This window comes from Podarcis vaucheri (genome assembly GCF_965113315.1).
Source record: "Podarcis vaucheri genome assembly, chromosome: 9".
NCBI classification, from domain to species: domain Eukaryota; kingdom Metazoa; phylum Chordata; class Lepidosauria; order Squamata; family Lacertidae; genus Podarcis; species Podarcis vaucheri.
In genome coordinates, this window is record NC_138767.1 from 18,830,329 (window position 1) to 18,849,216 (window position 18,888).

An 18,888-nucleotide genomic window follows, 5' to 3' on the forward strand; every position below is an offset into this window, starting at 1 on the left:
TGCAATTAAGCATCACTATCTTTTGGAAGTATATTTTTAGAATGAGCATGCACTTTAGCAGCATTAAACCATTCTTCAATGTTTTGCGCTACTTCAAACTTCCTGAAGTATCTGTGGCTAAATACAGCAATTACATCCCTTGATTCCTAAAGAGAAGTCCACTCTTTCTCTTAGGCTTTAGTTCTTTATATTTTATTTTAACTCAGATATGCAGGTTGCAGAAAATCCATAATTTTCTAAACCCAGCAAGTGGAGTTCAACATTAAGCTCTTCCTATCATTCCATCTGTGGAAGCATTGCCGCTTGCCACATGGAACAATCCCCCTTTTTACCCCCCTGGATGCTGTTCTGTGGGTTCACTGAACCAATGTTGGGGTGTACAGGGGTATAAGGGGAGGTGAAACCCTGATCCACAAGCAGGAGTCCTTGTGAGGGCTTCTGCTGATGGGGCTGGTTAGGTGAATCCCACCCATCGTTTTCAAACTTTCCATCTTCAAGGAACCTTATCCAGATCCATTTGTCTTTGGAGGAATTTCAAATTGTGTTCTGGGCAAGTGGTTGCCAGTGTGGTTTATCTATGAGGGTGGCCACAGTACTCACTAAGAAAATATAGCTGTGCCCATGGATTGGTGACTCCTGTTCTAAGGTGTTTACTTCATGCAAGATACTAACCATTATGAGGTTTCTCTGTAACCTCATGTCAATTCACCTCCTTCCTGGAGCGCTGGATTGTGTAGATTTGGGGAGGGTATGGGGAGCATGCACAGTTACCTACTTTCGCTCTATAAGATGCACCAGACGACAAGACGTCGTATTTGGAAGAGGAAAACAAGAAAAAAAATATTGTGAATCTCAGAAGCGCAGTCCCTCTTGCTGTTCTGGCTTCTGGGATAGCTGCGCAGCCTGTATTCGTTCCATAAGACATACACACATTTCCCCTTACTTTTTAGGAGGGAAAAAGTGTGTCTTATGGAGCAAAAAATACGGTATTTTAATTCAACCCTTGGATGTTTCTGCCCTTTCCCTCCAAGACATTCCTTAGCCCGATGGCTTATGAGGGGTCAACAGACATTGGATACCCTTTTCCTACTTCTGGAAGTCTTTCCCCCAGAGGCAAGGTCTCTTGGGCAGAGACTTGCTTTAGATAGCATACTTTCTCTTCTTCTCTCATAGTTAACATATACAGTGGTACCTCGGGTTACATACGCTTCAGGTTACATACGCTTCAGGTTACAGACTCTGCTAACCCAGAAATAGTGCTTCAGGTTAAGAACTTTGCTTCAGGAAGAGAACAGAAATCGGGCTCCGGCGGCGCAGCGGCAGCAGGAGGCCCCATTAGCTAAAGGGGTGCTTCAGGTTAAGAACAGTTTCAGGTTAAGAACGGACCTACGGAACGAATTAAGTACTTAACCCGAGATACCACTGTATGCAATTGTTGCTAAATTTTCATCTGAATAAAGTATAGTCTTTTTTATTTTAATGGCAGATGTGTTTTTGTTATAATGAGATTTATAGGCTCAATCCAAATGAAATGACACCACTTGTAGGTTGTTGTTGTTTTTTAAAAAATAACTTATTGCCCTCTTCTCTGCATGAGTCACTTAATGAGAAATAGTTTTCAGAGCTCCATAGGGTTAGTCAGAATCTGGAACAATACGATGGGCAAAAGAGGACGGCAACCAGGGATAATTAAATACCCTTTAAAAATGGTTCTTTTCAAAATGAACCAGTGCCTAAAAATTCCTTCACACAAATTAGCACTTTAGGACATGTCACAAGCATAGCTAAGGAACGGTTCCAATGAATATTAAGTTAATGTGGCCTTCAGGGGGTGGTTGCTTGACATGAGGCAGAATACCTTTTTTCCCAGATAAGCCAAAATCGGTTTTGTCGTCTTTCTATATGCTAATTAGCATTTTGATGGGCTTTTGATGTTCCCAGATATCCGAGGAATACAAGAGTTTTTGGACAAAGTATCTCAGCAGGGAATGGATGTAGCACTGCAGAAAGTAGAGAACAACATCAATAAAATGATCACAGGGCTCTTTGCCACCTTGCGGATTGAAGAGCTGAACCGCTACCGGGATACACTGAGACGAGCCATTCTGGTAATGAACCCATCCACAGCCAAGTCTTTCATTGCAGAGGTAAGTGTAAGCACCAGTTGACTTCAATCTTCACCTTTCTTTCTGGAATTATGTTTTGTTTTGATCAATGGCTTCTGTTCTTAGTTTTTGTTTTTGTTTCAAGAAATCTCTTTACACTTTATACTCTCCCCTATATTTTTATTTAGATTTTTTAGCCCTCCATTTTTGGACAGTTTTCCCCAAAGTGGCATTCAGTTGATTGAGTGGCATTAATTAAAATAAAAGAGAGTACCATCAGCCTTACAAGACACACAGTATGGAGCAAGGGATAGGGTAGATGAGAGAAAGATAGGGAGGAAGGGAGAGAGATATCTGATCTTTAAGGGTAGAACTAAGTTGTGAGGTATAAGCAGTGCCCCCCCCCCCGAAAAATAGGTGCCGGTGCACCTGTTGTTTGTAACAACAACAAAAAAGATGTTGGTACTGTGTACCCTGAGTACCCAATGAAAAAAGCACTGGGTATAAGTGTGTATTTATAACAAGTTGGGGGCCAGGTGATCTACCTCTGAGCTACAGTGGCAGAACAGCTGCTTTACATGCACAAGTCCCAGTATCTCCAGATAAGGCTGGGAATGTTTCTTGTCTGAAACACTGGAGAGCTGTTGCAAGTCAATGAGGACAATACTGGACTTGATGGACCAGTGATCTGACTTAGCTTCCTATGTTCCTTGCTGATGTTCTTGGATGGGTAGCAGTTAGTAGCTCTTTTTTCTCTGGTCTGCAGGTAGTGTTAGAGTGTTGGTTGGGACTCAAGCATACCTGACAGATGGCCACCCAACATTTCAAGACCCATGTTCTCCTGTGGCAAGAAACCAGAGTGTGCCACCTTCAGTTCTTCAGTCTCTGGCAACTTTCCCCCATTTCCCCCATTTATTATCTAATTCATAATAAGCATAGATTTTTTAAAAGCAACAGTTCTAACACAACACATTATTTTGATGGAGTTTGTGCATGTTGTCATCCACAGGAGAATTTCCTTGTACTCTTAGGAGTAAAATATCCAGAAACTGTAAAATAATTTGCTTCAAAACTCATTAGCATTTATGGTTATTGTTTGGCTAATTACCTGCCTGTCTGATTTATTCCTTTACGTTTATTTCACTATTTTTAATTGATTGGCATGTTTCTTTTTTAAATATCCTGGTAAACTGATATTTTTAAAAAGTGTCCCCTTGAGAGTATGTGTCCACAGTCATCATTGTTTAATGAACCAGGGAGGGGGAGAAACACTAACCCTAGCCTTTTTAATTAGGAATAAAGTATTATGACTGCTGCACCTAACTCCCTCCATCGTTCTTGATGAGTGCGGTCCCATACTGAAAGCTACCTACTGAGGGCCAAAATAGCATTAATGAATCATTAAGGCATTATACATACCAGCATGATGTTCACCAAATGGTGAGGATGTTTGAATTATGTGCTATGGCCCAGTTTGCCACTGTGAGTTTAGAATTTTTGAACATACAAATAAGCAGGGGACACGGGATAGGATAACTGCAGTGTCACAACAGCCCTGAACTAGGGTTGTAATATGTCTGGGATTTCCTGGACATATCTGGCATACTGCAGTCGGCAGCAGTGTCCAGGTGGAAATTGGCAAAACAAAAAAAAATGTCCGGGGAAATCCAGACGTATGCTAGCCCTTGTCAGCAGTGCCGATTTTCCATAGAAAAATCTCAAAAAATGAATTTTTTGACATTTTTTTTTGCAACAACTTTGCCCCCCAAAAATTGAAGGAATAATAGTTGCATCTTGGGAAGCAGTGTGCAAGCTAGTGAAAGGGGGACAGAGCAGAATGGGGGCCAGCAGTTTGAATCCAATGTAGCAGCCATGGGAGAAACAGGACCTGCTTGGAGTGTAACCCTAGGAGCCCCTCTATCATAGGCTCAGGTTGTATATATGTGTACATATATGTCATAAACGATATGTCATAAACACAGCACAGTCACTGCTGTGCCACATTTCCAAAGGAAACAAACCCGGAGAAAGTGCCTGGATCCCCAGATCTTGCACTACTATGGAGATTGGGCTTTTGTGTAATAATATACTGATGTGCTAGTATATAAAGATATGTGATTCAACTTCTTTTTGTTGTTGTTGTTTTAGAAGTAGAACATTATAAATTGTGTGCAATACATTTTATTATGTGTTATTAGTATTCTATGCAGATAGTTTGTTATTCTAACTACATGAAATATGCCAAACACAATGGAAAATGTAAATACTATAATCCTGCAAAGCATTCTAAATTGTCCCTGATATATGCACGTACACACTACTCCACAAACAAAATGCAAATGTACACTGAAAAATCCATAATTTGGAATGAATTAAGAAAAACTCATTTACCCCATTTCTGCTTTCACCTGACTGGTTGCTTTTTTAAAAAAAAGTATCATTCCACCTGAATATTTTACAAGTATATTTATTAAGCAGTTATTCATTTTTGAAGCTTCCAAGAGACTTTGTTTAAATTCTTTAATCTACAGACTGCGGGATCACAGAAAGAGAGACATTGAACATTTCAATATTTTGCAAGTTCAAAAGGTGAATGAAACAAAGTGAGAAAACTGTGCATTGTTAATAGTGGCAATGCCAAACCCAGTTATATATCACTTCAATTTCTCTGCTTTGGTACTTAAGAACAAATGAGATTGCCAAGACAAAGGGTAATGCAATAGAAATCAGCATTCTCACAAATGCGCTGTACAGTTTTTTGTTTTGATCTCAAGCAAGGGGCAAGAGGAGCAGTTTGCATTGGGTCATTTTAGAATCCAGCAATTGTGCTTGCACAAAATATATGCATACCCTCCCAAATGTAACAGATTAAAATGAAGGCACTTGCATATTTATCTCATCTCCATCACCACATTAAGAATCACTGAGTTACTCCACTTATCACACATTGCTAAAGGCTCTTTTCTGCAGTGAATGCTACATTCATTTACTGTGAAGTCGCCTGTCTTGTCATAGCTTGCAAAGCACTGTGCATCAGTAAACTGACCCTAGCAGGTCTGGTGTCAGCACAAGGTATAGTCCGGCAATTATCTGGAACCTAGCAGGGCCCACCACCACAAATGCTAACCTCCACTGGGCCAGGTAATCACTTTTAAAAAATGCTCCAGTGCTTAGAGGAAGACTGGTAGGTGGCCAAAGCAGGGCTCTGCCTTGTTGATGGCTTCTTTGATGGGTCATGACTTGGTTTGCTTAGTAACTCAGCCATTCAGGCTGGCCTGGACATGGAAAGACTGGTTTGACCTGTATTTTACTATGCTCAACCCAGTGCCTGGCACCCAGGAATTAGAAGGGGAGTTTTTGCATATGTTGGAAGCCTCCCAAAGTAGTTGGGGCAACCCAGTCAAATGGGCGGGGTACAAATAATAAAATCATTGTTATTATAAGCACCCCACAAACTTATAACAATATTTTACAGCTATTGCATTGGAAGGAAGACCAAACACGCTATAATTCCTCCTTCTCTTATAACACAGATTAAAACAAAAAGGCAACTTCTTAACAATTGAGCTCATTTTTTATTTTTTATTTTTACCATTTCTATTGCAATGCACCCAGAGTGGTGTTGATGACACCTCTGGAAGTGCTTGGCTCAGTTCCCTGCTTATCACACACGGATTGTGCAGTCAGGTTTTAATTGTTTTGATTCTAAAGGTTACCGTCTGCCAGATCCAACAGATGGACAGAATGGGGTCCAGCAATAAGTCCAGCAGAGGCTTGGAAAATCAGTAACCATAGATCTCAGAGCATAGGCCAAGGAAAACAGGGAGAAGGATGTAAGAGAGCCGAATGGAAGCAAGATGTAATGCAGAGCAAGGTGGAACATTGATTGGCTTCTCTTCTCAGCCTTCTGGTATAGCCCACACCACAAATGACTGAAAAACCCCTCAAAAACTTTTGCTTAAAAACATATTGTGCAGTCCAATTACTGTGCCATTCTGAAAACCATGCATCTCCAACAGACTGCTTGTCAGCAATAACTTCCTTTGATGATCTCATATGTTGCATTTTAAATACATGAAGATGGTGGGTGGCCATTGATCTCAGTTACAAGTCAAAAATGTCACTGGCATTCACAGGGCACACTGCCTCTGACAGTGGAGCCACTGCATCGCCATCAGAACTAGTAGCCACTGATAGCTTTATCTGCTATTAATTTATCAAATCCTCTTTTAAAGCCATCCAAATTGGTGGCCATCACTACTTGTGGCCATCATCTACTTTAGAAGCATATCTGCTTCTAAGTACAGTGGTATCTCGGGTTACATATGCTTCAGGTTACAGACGCTTCAGGTTACAGACTCCGCTAACCCAGAAATAGTACTTCGGGTTAAGAACTTTGCTTCAGGATGAGAACAGAAATCGTGTTCATCGGCGCAGCAGCAGCAGGAGGCCCCATTAACTAAAGTGGTGTTTCAGGTTAAGAACAGTTTCAGGTTAAGAATGGACCTCCAGAACAAATTAAGTACTTAACCCAAGGTACCACTGTAGATATATAATTCTAAGCACAAAAGCTTAGGCTTGCACTGGACAGCTTACTCTGAGTCTAAAGCAATTCCCATTATGTCCTGTAGGGCTTTACTCCTTATGAAGTAGAAATGAGAGAGAAACATATATGTCTGTGTTTATGTGCGTATGCGGAAGAGGTAGAGGAGCAGGGAAGAAGAGGATTCTCTCTCTCTCTCTCTCTCTCTCTCTCTCTCTCTCTCTCTCGCACACGTTTGTGTGTTTGTACATGTGCACACCTTGCCCCTACTTGAATTCATATATTTTTCACATTGATTGTGCTGTGTTCTGAAAAGAAAAATAAACAACCCCAATCATTCACTGAATTAGTGGGATTGCAGCCATACTGGTTTTAAGAAGGCTGAAATCAGATGTTTCCTGCTCACCATTCCACTTCGTTTTTACTTCTCTTTCCTTCCTTAAATCTATTGACATGTTCATCGGGGAAGGATTGAGTTTTCTCATTAACAACACTTACACAACCTTTATACATGTTCTGCTGTACTTCTTTGACAAAGAGTGCTACCCTTTTCAGCAGTGTTCGAAACTCCAATTATTCTAGGTGCATTTTCCGCCAGGGAATTTCATTAGTGTGCGCAGTTTCTGAGCTCTGGGCTCAGTACTGCGCCTATGATTTCAGATTAAACTGCAGAGTGGAAGGAAAGGAGGACCTTTTTTCTGCCTCTCCACTTCCAGCTACTCTCTGAAGACTGGAGAAGAGACCCTCTTAAGAATATTATGGAGGTGGACAGGAGAAGGACTAGACCATGTGAAAGATGAACTTAATATTTTAGCTGAAGTTCATTCATTTTCAGCTTTGTATTCTTGTTATAAAAAAGCATGCCTAGGCATTCTGTTGTTGCGCCCAGAACCTTGGTTTAAGGTGCTATTTAGCACCTAGCTTTCATTTCTCAGTTTCTAACACTGCTTTTCAGAGTCTATTGGCAGCACCACTAACTTCTTCCAGTATAAGTAATCCAGTGCAATATGCCCTATTATGTATTATCTTTGCTAGTAATAAATGAATGTTTTTTTATTGGCTGGGTTTTGTGCCTCTGTAAGGAAGTATGCACTCTACTGTCTTCACAAAATCTGCAATTGAGCTTAAGGCTTAAAAGGATCACTTCGCAATATCTTTCAAATTCTTCCTTTAACCACCACACTGAACAGGTTGGCACTCCTTGCTTTAAGGAAGAGGGAAAAATCCTCTGTCAAACACTTTCCTATCTGTTGAAAAAATTCTCCTGTTCATGGATTTGTATTCTGATCTGTATTTCTTCTTCTGCTCCTTGTATAGTCCAGGCTAAATTCATTGCTGATAAATTGGTTGTTAAGGGCACAGCAGTAGTGATTTGTCACCTCTATGAACTTGCAAGAAAAAAACCAAGGATAATTCCCAAATAGTGTGCTGGGCGTTCAGTAAATAATCCCCATGAGCCTAAAACACTGACCTGCACATAAAGCAGAAATAAACTTCGGATTTGAGTCCACCTACCAAGGTGCTATTGTTACAGCAAGCAGTGGATGAGCCTGTCTGGGGAGAGTGTTCCAGAAGTTTCTGAAAGAGGTCCTTCACTGAGGATCTTAATTTACGGGTTGGTCCACATGAAGGCATGCGGTTCTTGAATTACCTTGGTCCCAAGCCACAAAGGGCTTTAAAAAATAAAAACAGCACTTTCAATTGAGCCCATAAGCCGATTCAGAGCCACAAATGTAATATGATCAAAATATCCAATCCCAGTTATCTAACAGTTGCACTCTGCACTTACTTCAATTTTCAAACCATCTTCAAAGGCATCTCCAAGTCACATACATTATAGTAGCCTAACTTGGAAATTATCAGAGCATGGCTAATTTAGGACAGGCTAACTCGGTCCTGGTAAGATTTCAGCTTTCACACCAGCCTAATTGTAAATGGCACTTTGTGCCGCGGAAGACATAGCAACACAAATGGAGCAAGGAGTTCCATTAGCCTCAGGCAGCATGGACAGTGATCAAGGATTGTGGGATTTGTAATTCAACAGCATCTGGAGCCACCCCAGTTTTGGAGAGAGTGAAACTTCATCCAGCACAGGATGAACATCACTCCCTTGGGCAGGTGAGCCACCTGTCCACAGTACTTCCATATTGTCTGTATTGAGCTTCACTTTACTGCCCTTCATCAACCCTGATTTATCATGCCTACCACTTCACCTCAATTGGATGAAAAATAGTGTTAGGTGCCATCCATGTGTCAATGACAACTCAGTCCAAATCTCTGGATTACTTCACCTTAGTGGTTTCATGTAGATGTAAAATAGTGTGGAGAACAGGGACAAAACAGACCCTATATAATAAATGTCAAAGAAATGTACACAATACCCCAACAAGAATCCTGCTGGATCAAACCCAAGCCTGTCTCATTCAACATCCTATTCCCCACCAGATGCCTATGGGAAGCTCACTTGAAGGCCATGAGTCAGCACCAGATTTTGGGTAGTGCAGGTGGTTCTGCCACAGAGGACAGCAAGCTGAGGTGCCACAAAATTGAGAAGATCCATAACTGAGAAGATCCATTTTGGGGCACCAAATATTGGCCTTGCATAGGGCACCATATTACAAAAGGTTACCAAAGTCCACCCCTGCATGAGTATAGGCTTGCCATACATCAGAAAAGATCCTGGTTTGGGGGATGTTCTGGTTTGGGGGTGTGAAATGGCAAAATGACGTCAGGAGGAAGTTCCAAAAGCTTAAAATCACTGTTTGGGTTTGTTCCCAATTTTTTTTTGTTCCCTAACAATTTTAGAGTCTTCCTTTTTGAAATATGACAACCCAACCATGAGTACAACTATCTCACTTGATTGTTTCTCAGCTATTGCTTTTCAGAGGCATTTTGCATCAAATACTGGAGGTAAAATATATAACTATTCTGACTATTAGCATTGATCACTGTATCCTCCATGAATTTATTTAATCCATTTGTAAAATTAAATTGCTGGGCATGTTCAGAAACATGTGTTGCCAACTAACAGAAGCCCACATTCCGTCCAGCTTCCCCCCACACCCTCTTTTTGGAGCTTCTTTTCATTACAACAATTCCAGCTCCTGTCCTAAAGCTAAACAAAACAATTAAGTACAGAGACAAGATGTTTGCTTGTAATCCATCACTGGATAAACATCTGGCTAGACATGTTCTTCTGTGCAATATTCTTCTACTTCTGAGATGATTCTGTCCTAGGCCAATCCATGCATTTCATTGCTGCAGTAGAATGGAAAAAGCTTTTTCCATAGATGATGCCAATATTACTTGAAGGCTTAACAGCATTCGCTTGGGAAGGACCTACCTTGTTTGTCGTACCCATGTGGTTCTTTTATCCCTGCTTTATTGGCACAATGTGGGAAACAGCAGTGAGAACTGCCTTGGCAACATATTAATTGAGTTCTAGATTATAATCCTCTTTTGTTCTTTGGTTCTCCATTATTTCTTCCATTGTCCGTAACATCAACACTGTAATGTTTCCTGAAAATGCCCTGGATTAATGTGGAAACTAATGATTCATCTGTGGGGGAAATGGCAAGAATTTAGGTGCCCCCCCAACTAATCTGAGGACTGAGAACAATTAATTGAATCTCAGAGCTTTCCACCTATTTCCTTAGAAGGTTGGCATGTTTATATTTATTTGTTTAAATGATGCATAGCCAACCCTTCATCAGTGCTGATACGAGATAGATAGATGATAGATAGATAGATAGATAGATAGATGATAGATAGATAGATAGATTCTTTATTGTCATTACACTAGTGCAACATTGCACAAGTGCAACGAAATTGGATGCCAACCCTTAAAAACAACAAAAACAAAACAACAGCAACAACCAAGCAAACCACCTTCCAACCGCACCCACACCCACACCCATCAAACTCCCCGGTCTCACTATCGAGTTACAGCATTCAAAAAGGCCACAGCTCTTGGATAGAAACTGTTTTTCAGTCTATTTGTCCTAGACTTGATGTTTCTATACCTCCTACCAGAAGGCAGTAGTGCAAACAGACTGTATCCCGGGTGAGATGGATCCCGCAGGATGTTGTTTGCTTTCCTAAGGCAACGGGAACCGTACAGTTCTTCCAAAGGTGGGAGAGGTTGACCAATAATCCTTTGGGCTGTGGTTATGACCTTCTGGAGCACCTTCCTCTCCCTAGCTGTACAACTGGAGAACCAAGCACAAATACAATATGTAAGTATGCTCTCTATGGAGCCTCGGTAGAAGGACACCAGCAGTCTCTCACTCAGATTGTTCTTTTTTAAAAGTCTGAGGAAATAAATTCTCTGCTGGGCCTTCTTCACCAGAGCAGTGGTATTTGCGCTCCAAGTCATGCCCTGATCCATAGTCACTCCCAAAAACCTAAATTCCGCCACCCTCTCCACCCGTTCCCACCCGTTACAAGAGTGCAATATAAAATTGTCTTTTGCAAGTTATCAGTAAAAGAAAAACCAGTTCTCAAAAACATGTGCAAAGACAAATTAAGCCTGCTAAACACAGAAGGCTAAAACAGCCACTCATTAAAAAGCTTAAAAGCCTGGGTAAACATGTGGGCCATCATATGGTGCCAGAATGACAACAATGTCAATACCTGACATACCTGAAGAGGAATGACATTCTACAGAGAGGGTGCCTACACAGAGCCTCCCCTAACAGGTGAATGAGAAGTGCTCTCTCCTCCTATCTTAAAACTTGAGAACACTGATATGGGAGAGGTGCTTCTTCATTTATTCATGTGTGACTGCGGGAAAGACCCCATTAGGATGCCACCCTCCCCACTCCAGATAATCCATAGGAGGTAGCTTTTGATCACCTTCCAATTTTGCCCACACAGGTTCTTTTTCCATGTCTTCATAGGAACTAACCATTCCATCAGTTCCAAAAGACTCTGTGGGGTCAGAATCAGAGGAGTGGCTGAAGGCCACCCAACCTTCCCCACAGAGGTCATCCATGCATGGGGGGGGGGACTACTCTAAACTAATTTGTGTTCCTAATCACTAACAAATGTTGACTCACTTTATTTCTGAAGTGATTGATCTAGAGCTGTAGTACCATTTAGATGCTTCCTTTGGCAGAACTAAACAAGAGAAAAAAGAAAGCATTGATTCATTTTATAATTCTCAGTATTGGCAAAACATGGAGGGCGTCATCAGGCCACAATTCCCAGGGATATCCACACGCTCAAAATCCATTGAAAATTGTGTGAGCTGCACTAGAGAGGGGTGGGATGCTGTGATACATCATTCATCCATTTTCAAAAATATGCCTGACTACAGCTTTTTAATACCACTGCTTTTGAGGTGACTTCCAGTGGGAGTTTTAAATAGCTGTTTAAAATCTGTTGGGGCCAAAGTACATTTAATACCAGATACGAGTGACTGATCTCTTTACTTATTTATTATTTTACAAAATACAACTGCCAGGGCAGGTGTGCGGGCACTCCTTTGATCAGTGAAGTAGCAGCCCTTTTCCAAACCATTTCCCCAATCTTAATTCATGTCTGCAATTTCATGTTGTTTAACAAACCAGAAAATATATGCACCAATATATGATGCATGAATTTGCTCTCAAAGAACCAACATCAGATTGTGGGACAGTTTAGAGCGGGGATTGTGAACAAGTGGCACTCCAGGTATTGCTGGATTCCAACTCCCATCATCTCTAACCATTGGCCATGCCGGCTGGGCCTGATGGAGGGCACCATGTTTGCTACCCCTGATTTAAATGATGAAAATGTGTATGTGTGGGATGTTTAAATCCAGCCACCACACTGATTCCTGATTCAGATAACAGCCCTATTCCCTGCAGATACATTTAGGTTGTTGTTGTTTTGTTTTTTAAATAGAAATAATTCACATATATCCTAGTGCAGCTTCTAGTTTAGAATTTAGCCACTACTGATCACTGTGTGAGAGGTTCATGCTATCTAAAAGATCTGGATCCTTTTGAAAGTTGTGTGCAAATGAAGCATTTAAAATGGACTGGTGGGGACACCTGTGGCTTAATTTGCTTTTGAAGCAAATTTGCTTTTGAAGTGCAAGCTGCAGTATTTAGGGGAGGTTGTTAAGCCTAGTGACTTCCAACTCTGTATATATTAGCTCATGCACTAACCACAATCTTTGGTTCACACCCAAATTCATTTCTTTGAAAAACAGCCCACCATGGTCTGAGGTGCTGCGCACACTGCCTGATTTCACTTGGTATCCATTGAAGCCCACTTCATTTCCACCAATTAATGCTTGGGAAATTTTAAAATGGCCTTAACTCCGCTGCTTTTAACAGAAGTGGATGAAATTTGTAAGCATACTATCTCTTTGAAAGATAATAAAATTGGACAAATGACAGGCCAATGATCCAGGGGCTTTTGAGCTGGGTTCTTTCTTTCTTTCTCTTTCTTTCTTTCTTTCTTTCTTTCTTTCTTTCTTTCTTTCTTTCTCTCTCTCTCTCTCTCTCTCTCTCTCTCTCTCTCTCATTTATTTAATTATAAATAAAAGGAAACATCCATAACTTTAAATATTGGGGCAGATTTGGATAAAATCTGCAGGCAAGGCTCTCTCTGAGGGCATGAATCCTGTCAAATTTCAGAAGGATAGGTTTTCCTACAAGGACAGCCATTACAGAGTGTGTTTTCTTTAATGAATCACTTAAGTATCCCCTTGTGTTTTGTGGGCAATAGGTCTGAAAATTGGTCTGGGTAAGAAACCTGCCAAATTGTTGGGAAATAGGTCTAAGAACCTTTGCTTCAGGTGCTCTTTAAAGTTGATTTTGTTGTTGGATGAACTAAAATGGATTTGCTTTTTGAGTAAAATCATTCCAGTTGATTATATGTTTCAGTCACAAAAAAGCTCCCCCTCTGCTCTTTTTCGCCATGCTGGTGTTTCCTTTCCTTCCCAATCATCCCACCCTGGTGTTATAACATTATAGTAAGCTTAGGGGCATTACTTTTGCTTTCTGCAGTCACTTATCTGCAGCATTAAAAAATAAAAATAAAAATGTGTGGATCACTATGGCACCACAAAGTGCTTCAGGACCCCAGCTTCAACTTACTCCTATAAACTTACTCCTGCTTTACCTCTGAAAAGCCAGAAATCCCTCTAAGGCACCCTGTTTCACCTGAGAATTTGTTCACATCCAACACACACCCCAATACCTACTTTTAATTCATGTTAGTAGTGTCACACTCTATTGAGGGTGTGATCTGACATTACTCCACATGAGTTTCTCTAAACAAAATTGTCAAGAAGTTAAAGCATTATGACAGGACAATGAAACCTCAAACTGAAATTTAAAAATGTTCAATGCTAGAGGCAAACATTTATTTTTTAAAAAAAGAAAGAAACATAAGGAAACAACCCAAATTCAAGTTTTGTCCAGTTACAGTCAGTACGTTGATGAAAGCAACAAGTTCCAATTTAAGCCCAGACTTTCAAAAATAATGTAGTTGGCATTTTGGAGATGCTCAAAGGAATGAAAGCCTTTCATGTGTGATCTCCTTAGTACAAAGTTCATGTTTGAAATGCCCAGATATGTATGAACAAAGAAATATAATGTATCCCAAGAGTCCATCCAGCTTTCACAACAAGATTTCTCCCTTAAATAAACACTATAGGGCTGACATTTGAAGTAGTGGAAGGTGGGCGTGTCTTAGGTGCAATGGGTTATTGAATCCAGAAACACAACTGGTTAAAGCACACAGTGTTGTCCCAAAAGAGTTGAACGGAATTTTAAAACCATGAAATATTGTAAGCAGCTGCAGGGACAAAGAGTGAAGAAGGTTGGGAAGCTGAGGATCACTCAGGTTTTCCATTCTGTCAGCTTGGGTGACATCTGGGTGCCAAACCAACCCAACATTAGTTGCTTCTGTGGTTGGACTGGAGGGCTAAAGCTGGCAGTTCTTCTCTGGCTTGGATTTTCATTCCACCTGAAGAAGAATTTAGGTGTTATGCTTTCCTGTCCATTAAAGTGGGCTTTAACAACAGCCCCTGTGGTTCTTTTCCAAGCTTGGCTTGTAAAATTTTCCTGGCTTCTCTAGAGACCATAGCAAACAAGAGCTAGTTAATACATACAGTAGAATTAAGTGCTAAAGCTTAGCATGGTCTGTAACAGATGGCAAGCTGCTGTAAGGTGGGGATGGGGGAGAAAAACAACAACTCTTCACACATATTAAAACTGTGCACTTGGGAGAAAACCAAGCATAACTCTATTCCCTGGCATACTTCTTTATGTTCATGGGGAGTTGTTTGGTGTTTTTCTCCCTTTGTGGTAGGAGTACTTGACCTCCTGCTTGTAGCCTGAAATGGTACAGTCCAAGGAAAGCTTTAGCATTTGATCTTGTTGATAGTATGAACTGGCTTTCAGAGGATAAGCAGAACTAAGGATTACAAGCAGTTCTACAGGGGAGGCTTCAATACTATGAACCCTTCATTCTAAATCCATTTCACAACAGTGTTGACCAGAAAGAGAGAAGAATGAAATCTAGAGAGCACCTGGGGTGTAAAACCAATTACCCAGCACAACCTCTGGTCACACCTGAAAAGCATGAATGGAGTTACTGTAAAACATCCTGCTCGCCTCTGCCACTTCCCACAGAGGAGCAAACAGCACCTCACTGATGAAGCATATCAAGGACTGCTAAAATATCCAAAACTCAGCATGGACACCTCACAGCTATCCATTTTCAGGTGGAGCTCATCGGGCAAAAGTAATTGCATTCCTCATGCAGGACCTGGTGAAAGGCAAACCAATAGAGAGTTGAGAACTTAAAGGAGTCTCTGTGTTACCAGAGTGATTTAAACACACACACACACCAAGTTATTTACTGGTGTAGGCCAAAAATAAGAAATAGTTTGTCGGGACCATTCTGAATTCTGGTTTAAGTCTTCTGAATACTCTCCCACTCTTTGCCTTCCGTTATATAAGCAATTCCAACACGGTGAACTGGTAGTGTGGGTGGGTTAATATTTTGTTAGTGGGATCGGGCAGCACGTTCCAGTATGAACAGGGGAATTCCATCGTTGTAATGTCATAACTTTTAAACCACTCATGTAGCCACAGTAGAGAGCAAGGCCCACTGAGCACAGTGAAGTTTCTTATGAGTATACATGCATATTCTTCTGCCCATGACTAGTTTAATTATTTTAATTTCAGAAGAACTTATTTTGGTGCAAAGACCTCAGCTATTGTAGCTTCTGTAGACAATGTCTTTTAAGTGCAGCAGAAATAATACAGGACAATTATCATTATTAGACAAGTTAATAACAGAAGAACAATAGTATCTCTTGCAGGGTCTGGCTCAGGCTGACAAGTGGGATAGAATCTGAATAACACCAGCAGCAAACAAACACTGCTAAATAACTAAGATCCTCTTTGGAGTTATCTGGAGCCTTCATTTGTTGTTGTCAAATTTATCTCTATTTCCCTTTGTTCCAACAAGACTAGATTTTGTTAGAATATTTTCAGCCTGAACTTGTAGCATCTTTTCATTTGCTCTGAATCGCTGAGCCTCACTTGAAAACAGAGACCAAAGCTCTTCTGAAATGTTATTTAATGTTATTTCTTTTCAGTGATTTTCTTTTAAGCCCTATAGGCAGTGGAAGTAACTATTAACCTAATAAATCTATTTTATTTTTTTTTTTAAATTAGAAAAATACACTATTGTGTTTTGTTTTAAAAACAACTGTGGTGTAAAAGAAACTGTGTGAGTCAATTATTATAATCATTTTCACCCGAGACTAATTTCTGAAAATTGAGGAAATGGCCAATGATGACATTACACACATGGTTGCAACTTGGAGATTAGGCAACTATGACTTCTCCCATCCATTTTCACCAGTATTTTTCTCCGATTGCTTGCCTAGTTTGCCCTAAGAAACAAGATATACCACACATCTTGGGAGGGGAGGATGGAGAAAAGGACTGGAGAGAAAAGGTGGGGAATGCCTCATCTCTTGACTCAGCAACAGTTTTAAAGCTAATGGAAATCTCCTGGTAGCAATCTGGCAATCTGTCCTGTTCTTGCAAGCCTTGAGTTGTGTAGCTAGATTCCCAATCACACCCATGAGACTGTGCTAAGGTCTAACAAAGCAACAGCAGGTTGCTGCCTGGCAGAATCAGAGAAGAGTAGGAGTTGAATGGAAGGGAGCTGCTGCACCAACAGCAGCCAGGCAGCAACTATATTGTTTTACAACTGCCCCTACTGCCTCACTCCTTTCTGGATCATCAGCAGATGAATTTGCCATAATACACATCAGCCACTGCGTCCTTGTCTCAATTAGAGCTCAGATATAGGAGGCCTTAGTCTGTGCCTTCTAAACTAGGCTTCAGCGCTGGTTCATTGTTGACTCTGTTACTAGTGATTTAGGAGAGCCTGGTGTCTGGAGCTGGGCTAGTTATCCAGTCAAGGGGCATTGGTTTCCCGAATTTTGCAGAATCACAGAAATCTGGGGTAGCAGGCTCTCAGTATACTGCTAAATATGTCAGACTCAGCCCAACTTGGTCCTAATACGTGTTAAGGTACCAGTGTGGTTCTCTTCCTCCTATGAAATCCCATCTTACTCTAGGTCCAGATGCAGAATGGTCCTGACCTCCAGAGAATATCTCCTGACATATCCAGGCATGTCTACACTACAAACCTATATGAGTTTTGTGTTGCCACATTAACACCATGTTTTCCCCAAAGAGAGTTGTAGTTTGATGGAGTGCTGATTCTCCCCCCCCCCCAGGCACCCCTAGCCCCCTCTTGCCCTTTTAGTACTGTAGATGCAAAGTCATTTTCATCTGTTGTCAGCCTTGACAATGTAATTTGTGGACCTGCTTGATGTGCTTGATTGACTTCTATGCTCCCCTAAGTGAGCAGGGGTTGATACTGGCCCGCCTTTTCACCTGCCCTCATGAGGCAGCATAGTAGTGTAGCACAAAGGATAGGCACTTAGTTAAGTAGTCCAAAAATCCTGCAAGGAGCGAAGCTTTCATAGTTTGCCATGGTAGCTGCTTACTTCTTTTCAGCTATGCCTACATCATTGTTTTTTGGCTATTGTAAGACACAGGGACCTAGGTAGCTGGCAGACAGCATTAACCCTGTGGAGAAGTGACTCGGGGTACAGATGTGGCAGAAGAAAAATCTTCTACCTATTTCTCCTATGAAGTTATGCTCTTTTGAATCTTTGATAATCTGCAAATCATTTAGAAAATTTGTGAAGGGCAGAAGACTGCCATCTAACTGATTCACCTTGGAAGATGACAGTAGTATGTATTACATTTTTCACTAAGGGAACAGAGATTGTGTTATCACATGATACAGATGGTGTCACAGAGGAGATGTCTGTTAGAACTCAGAGCTGAAGCTAGATTGCTTTAACATATCTTCTAATGTAAGACAGCTTGTCACAGTTTCTGATTTTGCAACAAACCAAAGTACTATGTGCGTGTGCAGGCGTGCACACAGGAACGTGCAGGCGTGCTGTCATTCATCTGAAATCAATGACTTGGCCTATATTTTATCATCATCTCAACGCAAAGGTTATAAAATTACTATATCCAGGGCATCTATCTGTATGTTCAGTAACAATGGAGTACTTACAAGTACTATCATTGTGAGTCACTTCCATAATAGAAAAGCTCTTCCTTAATTTCAGTAAGGAAGCAGAAAGAAAGATTAACATATCAAGCAGGGTATTACTTGTCAGAGTGAAGGAGCGAATGGTGGAATTCAATTCTGCAATGCAGAATGGCACTGCCTGGAAGGAATGCTTCCCCCTGCTAATGCATAAAAAAGCAGCTGTACCCACTCTACTGATTTATGCAAACTTCCCCAACCTGGTCCCACCCCCACCCCCGTCGTTCTGATCTACAATATGCATCAGCTCCGGCCAGTGTGGCGAATAGTAAGAGATAATGGGAGTTGTAGCCCCAAATGTCTGAAGGGCAACAGGTTGGGTAAAGCTAATGGGATGGATTATGTTCAGCATTTATAGCAATATATATTTCAGATGCAGGATGATAGCAAAGGCAGCTGGAAACCTCACACAATGAACCGTGTGGGTATGTTTAACAGTGATGCTGATACCACAATAACAATAATGTTTTCTGCCTAACAGCATGATCCCCCTGATTAGATAGTTTGTAGAAGACTGCAGCCTACAAAGATAGAAAATCTGAAGGGGGGAAAAACCCAGATCCAGACTTTATATGAACAAAGAAC

The 18,888-nt window shown here is 41.0% G+C and overlaps 1 protein-coding gene across 7 annotated transcripts in view; it reads left to right on the top strand.

Annotated features, from left to right (window-relative positions):
- GRID2 (glutamate ionotropic receptor delta type subunit 2) overlaps positions 1-18,888 on the top strand; it is an 830,074-nt gene that overhangs the window by 465,458 nt on the left and 345,728 nt on the right. For all 7 annotated transcript variants that reach the window (XR_014223025.1, XR_014223026.1, XM_082236355.1 and 4 more), the window contains exon 4: positions 1,942-2,147. Coding sequence is in view for 5 of the 7 variants with exons in the window: in XM_082236355.1 (XP_082092481.1) it covers positions 1,942-2,147 (206 nt within the window). In the remaining 2 variants the exon portion in view is untranslated. The remainder of the gene's footprint in view (positions 1-1,941; positions 2,148-18,888) is intronic.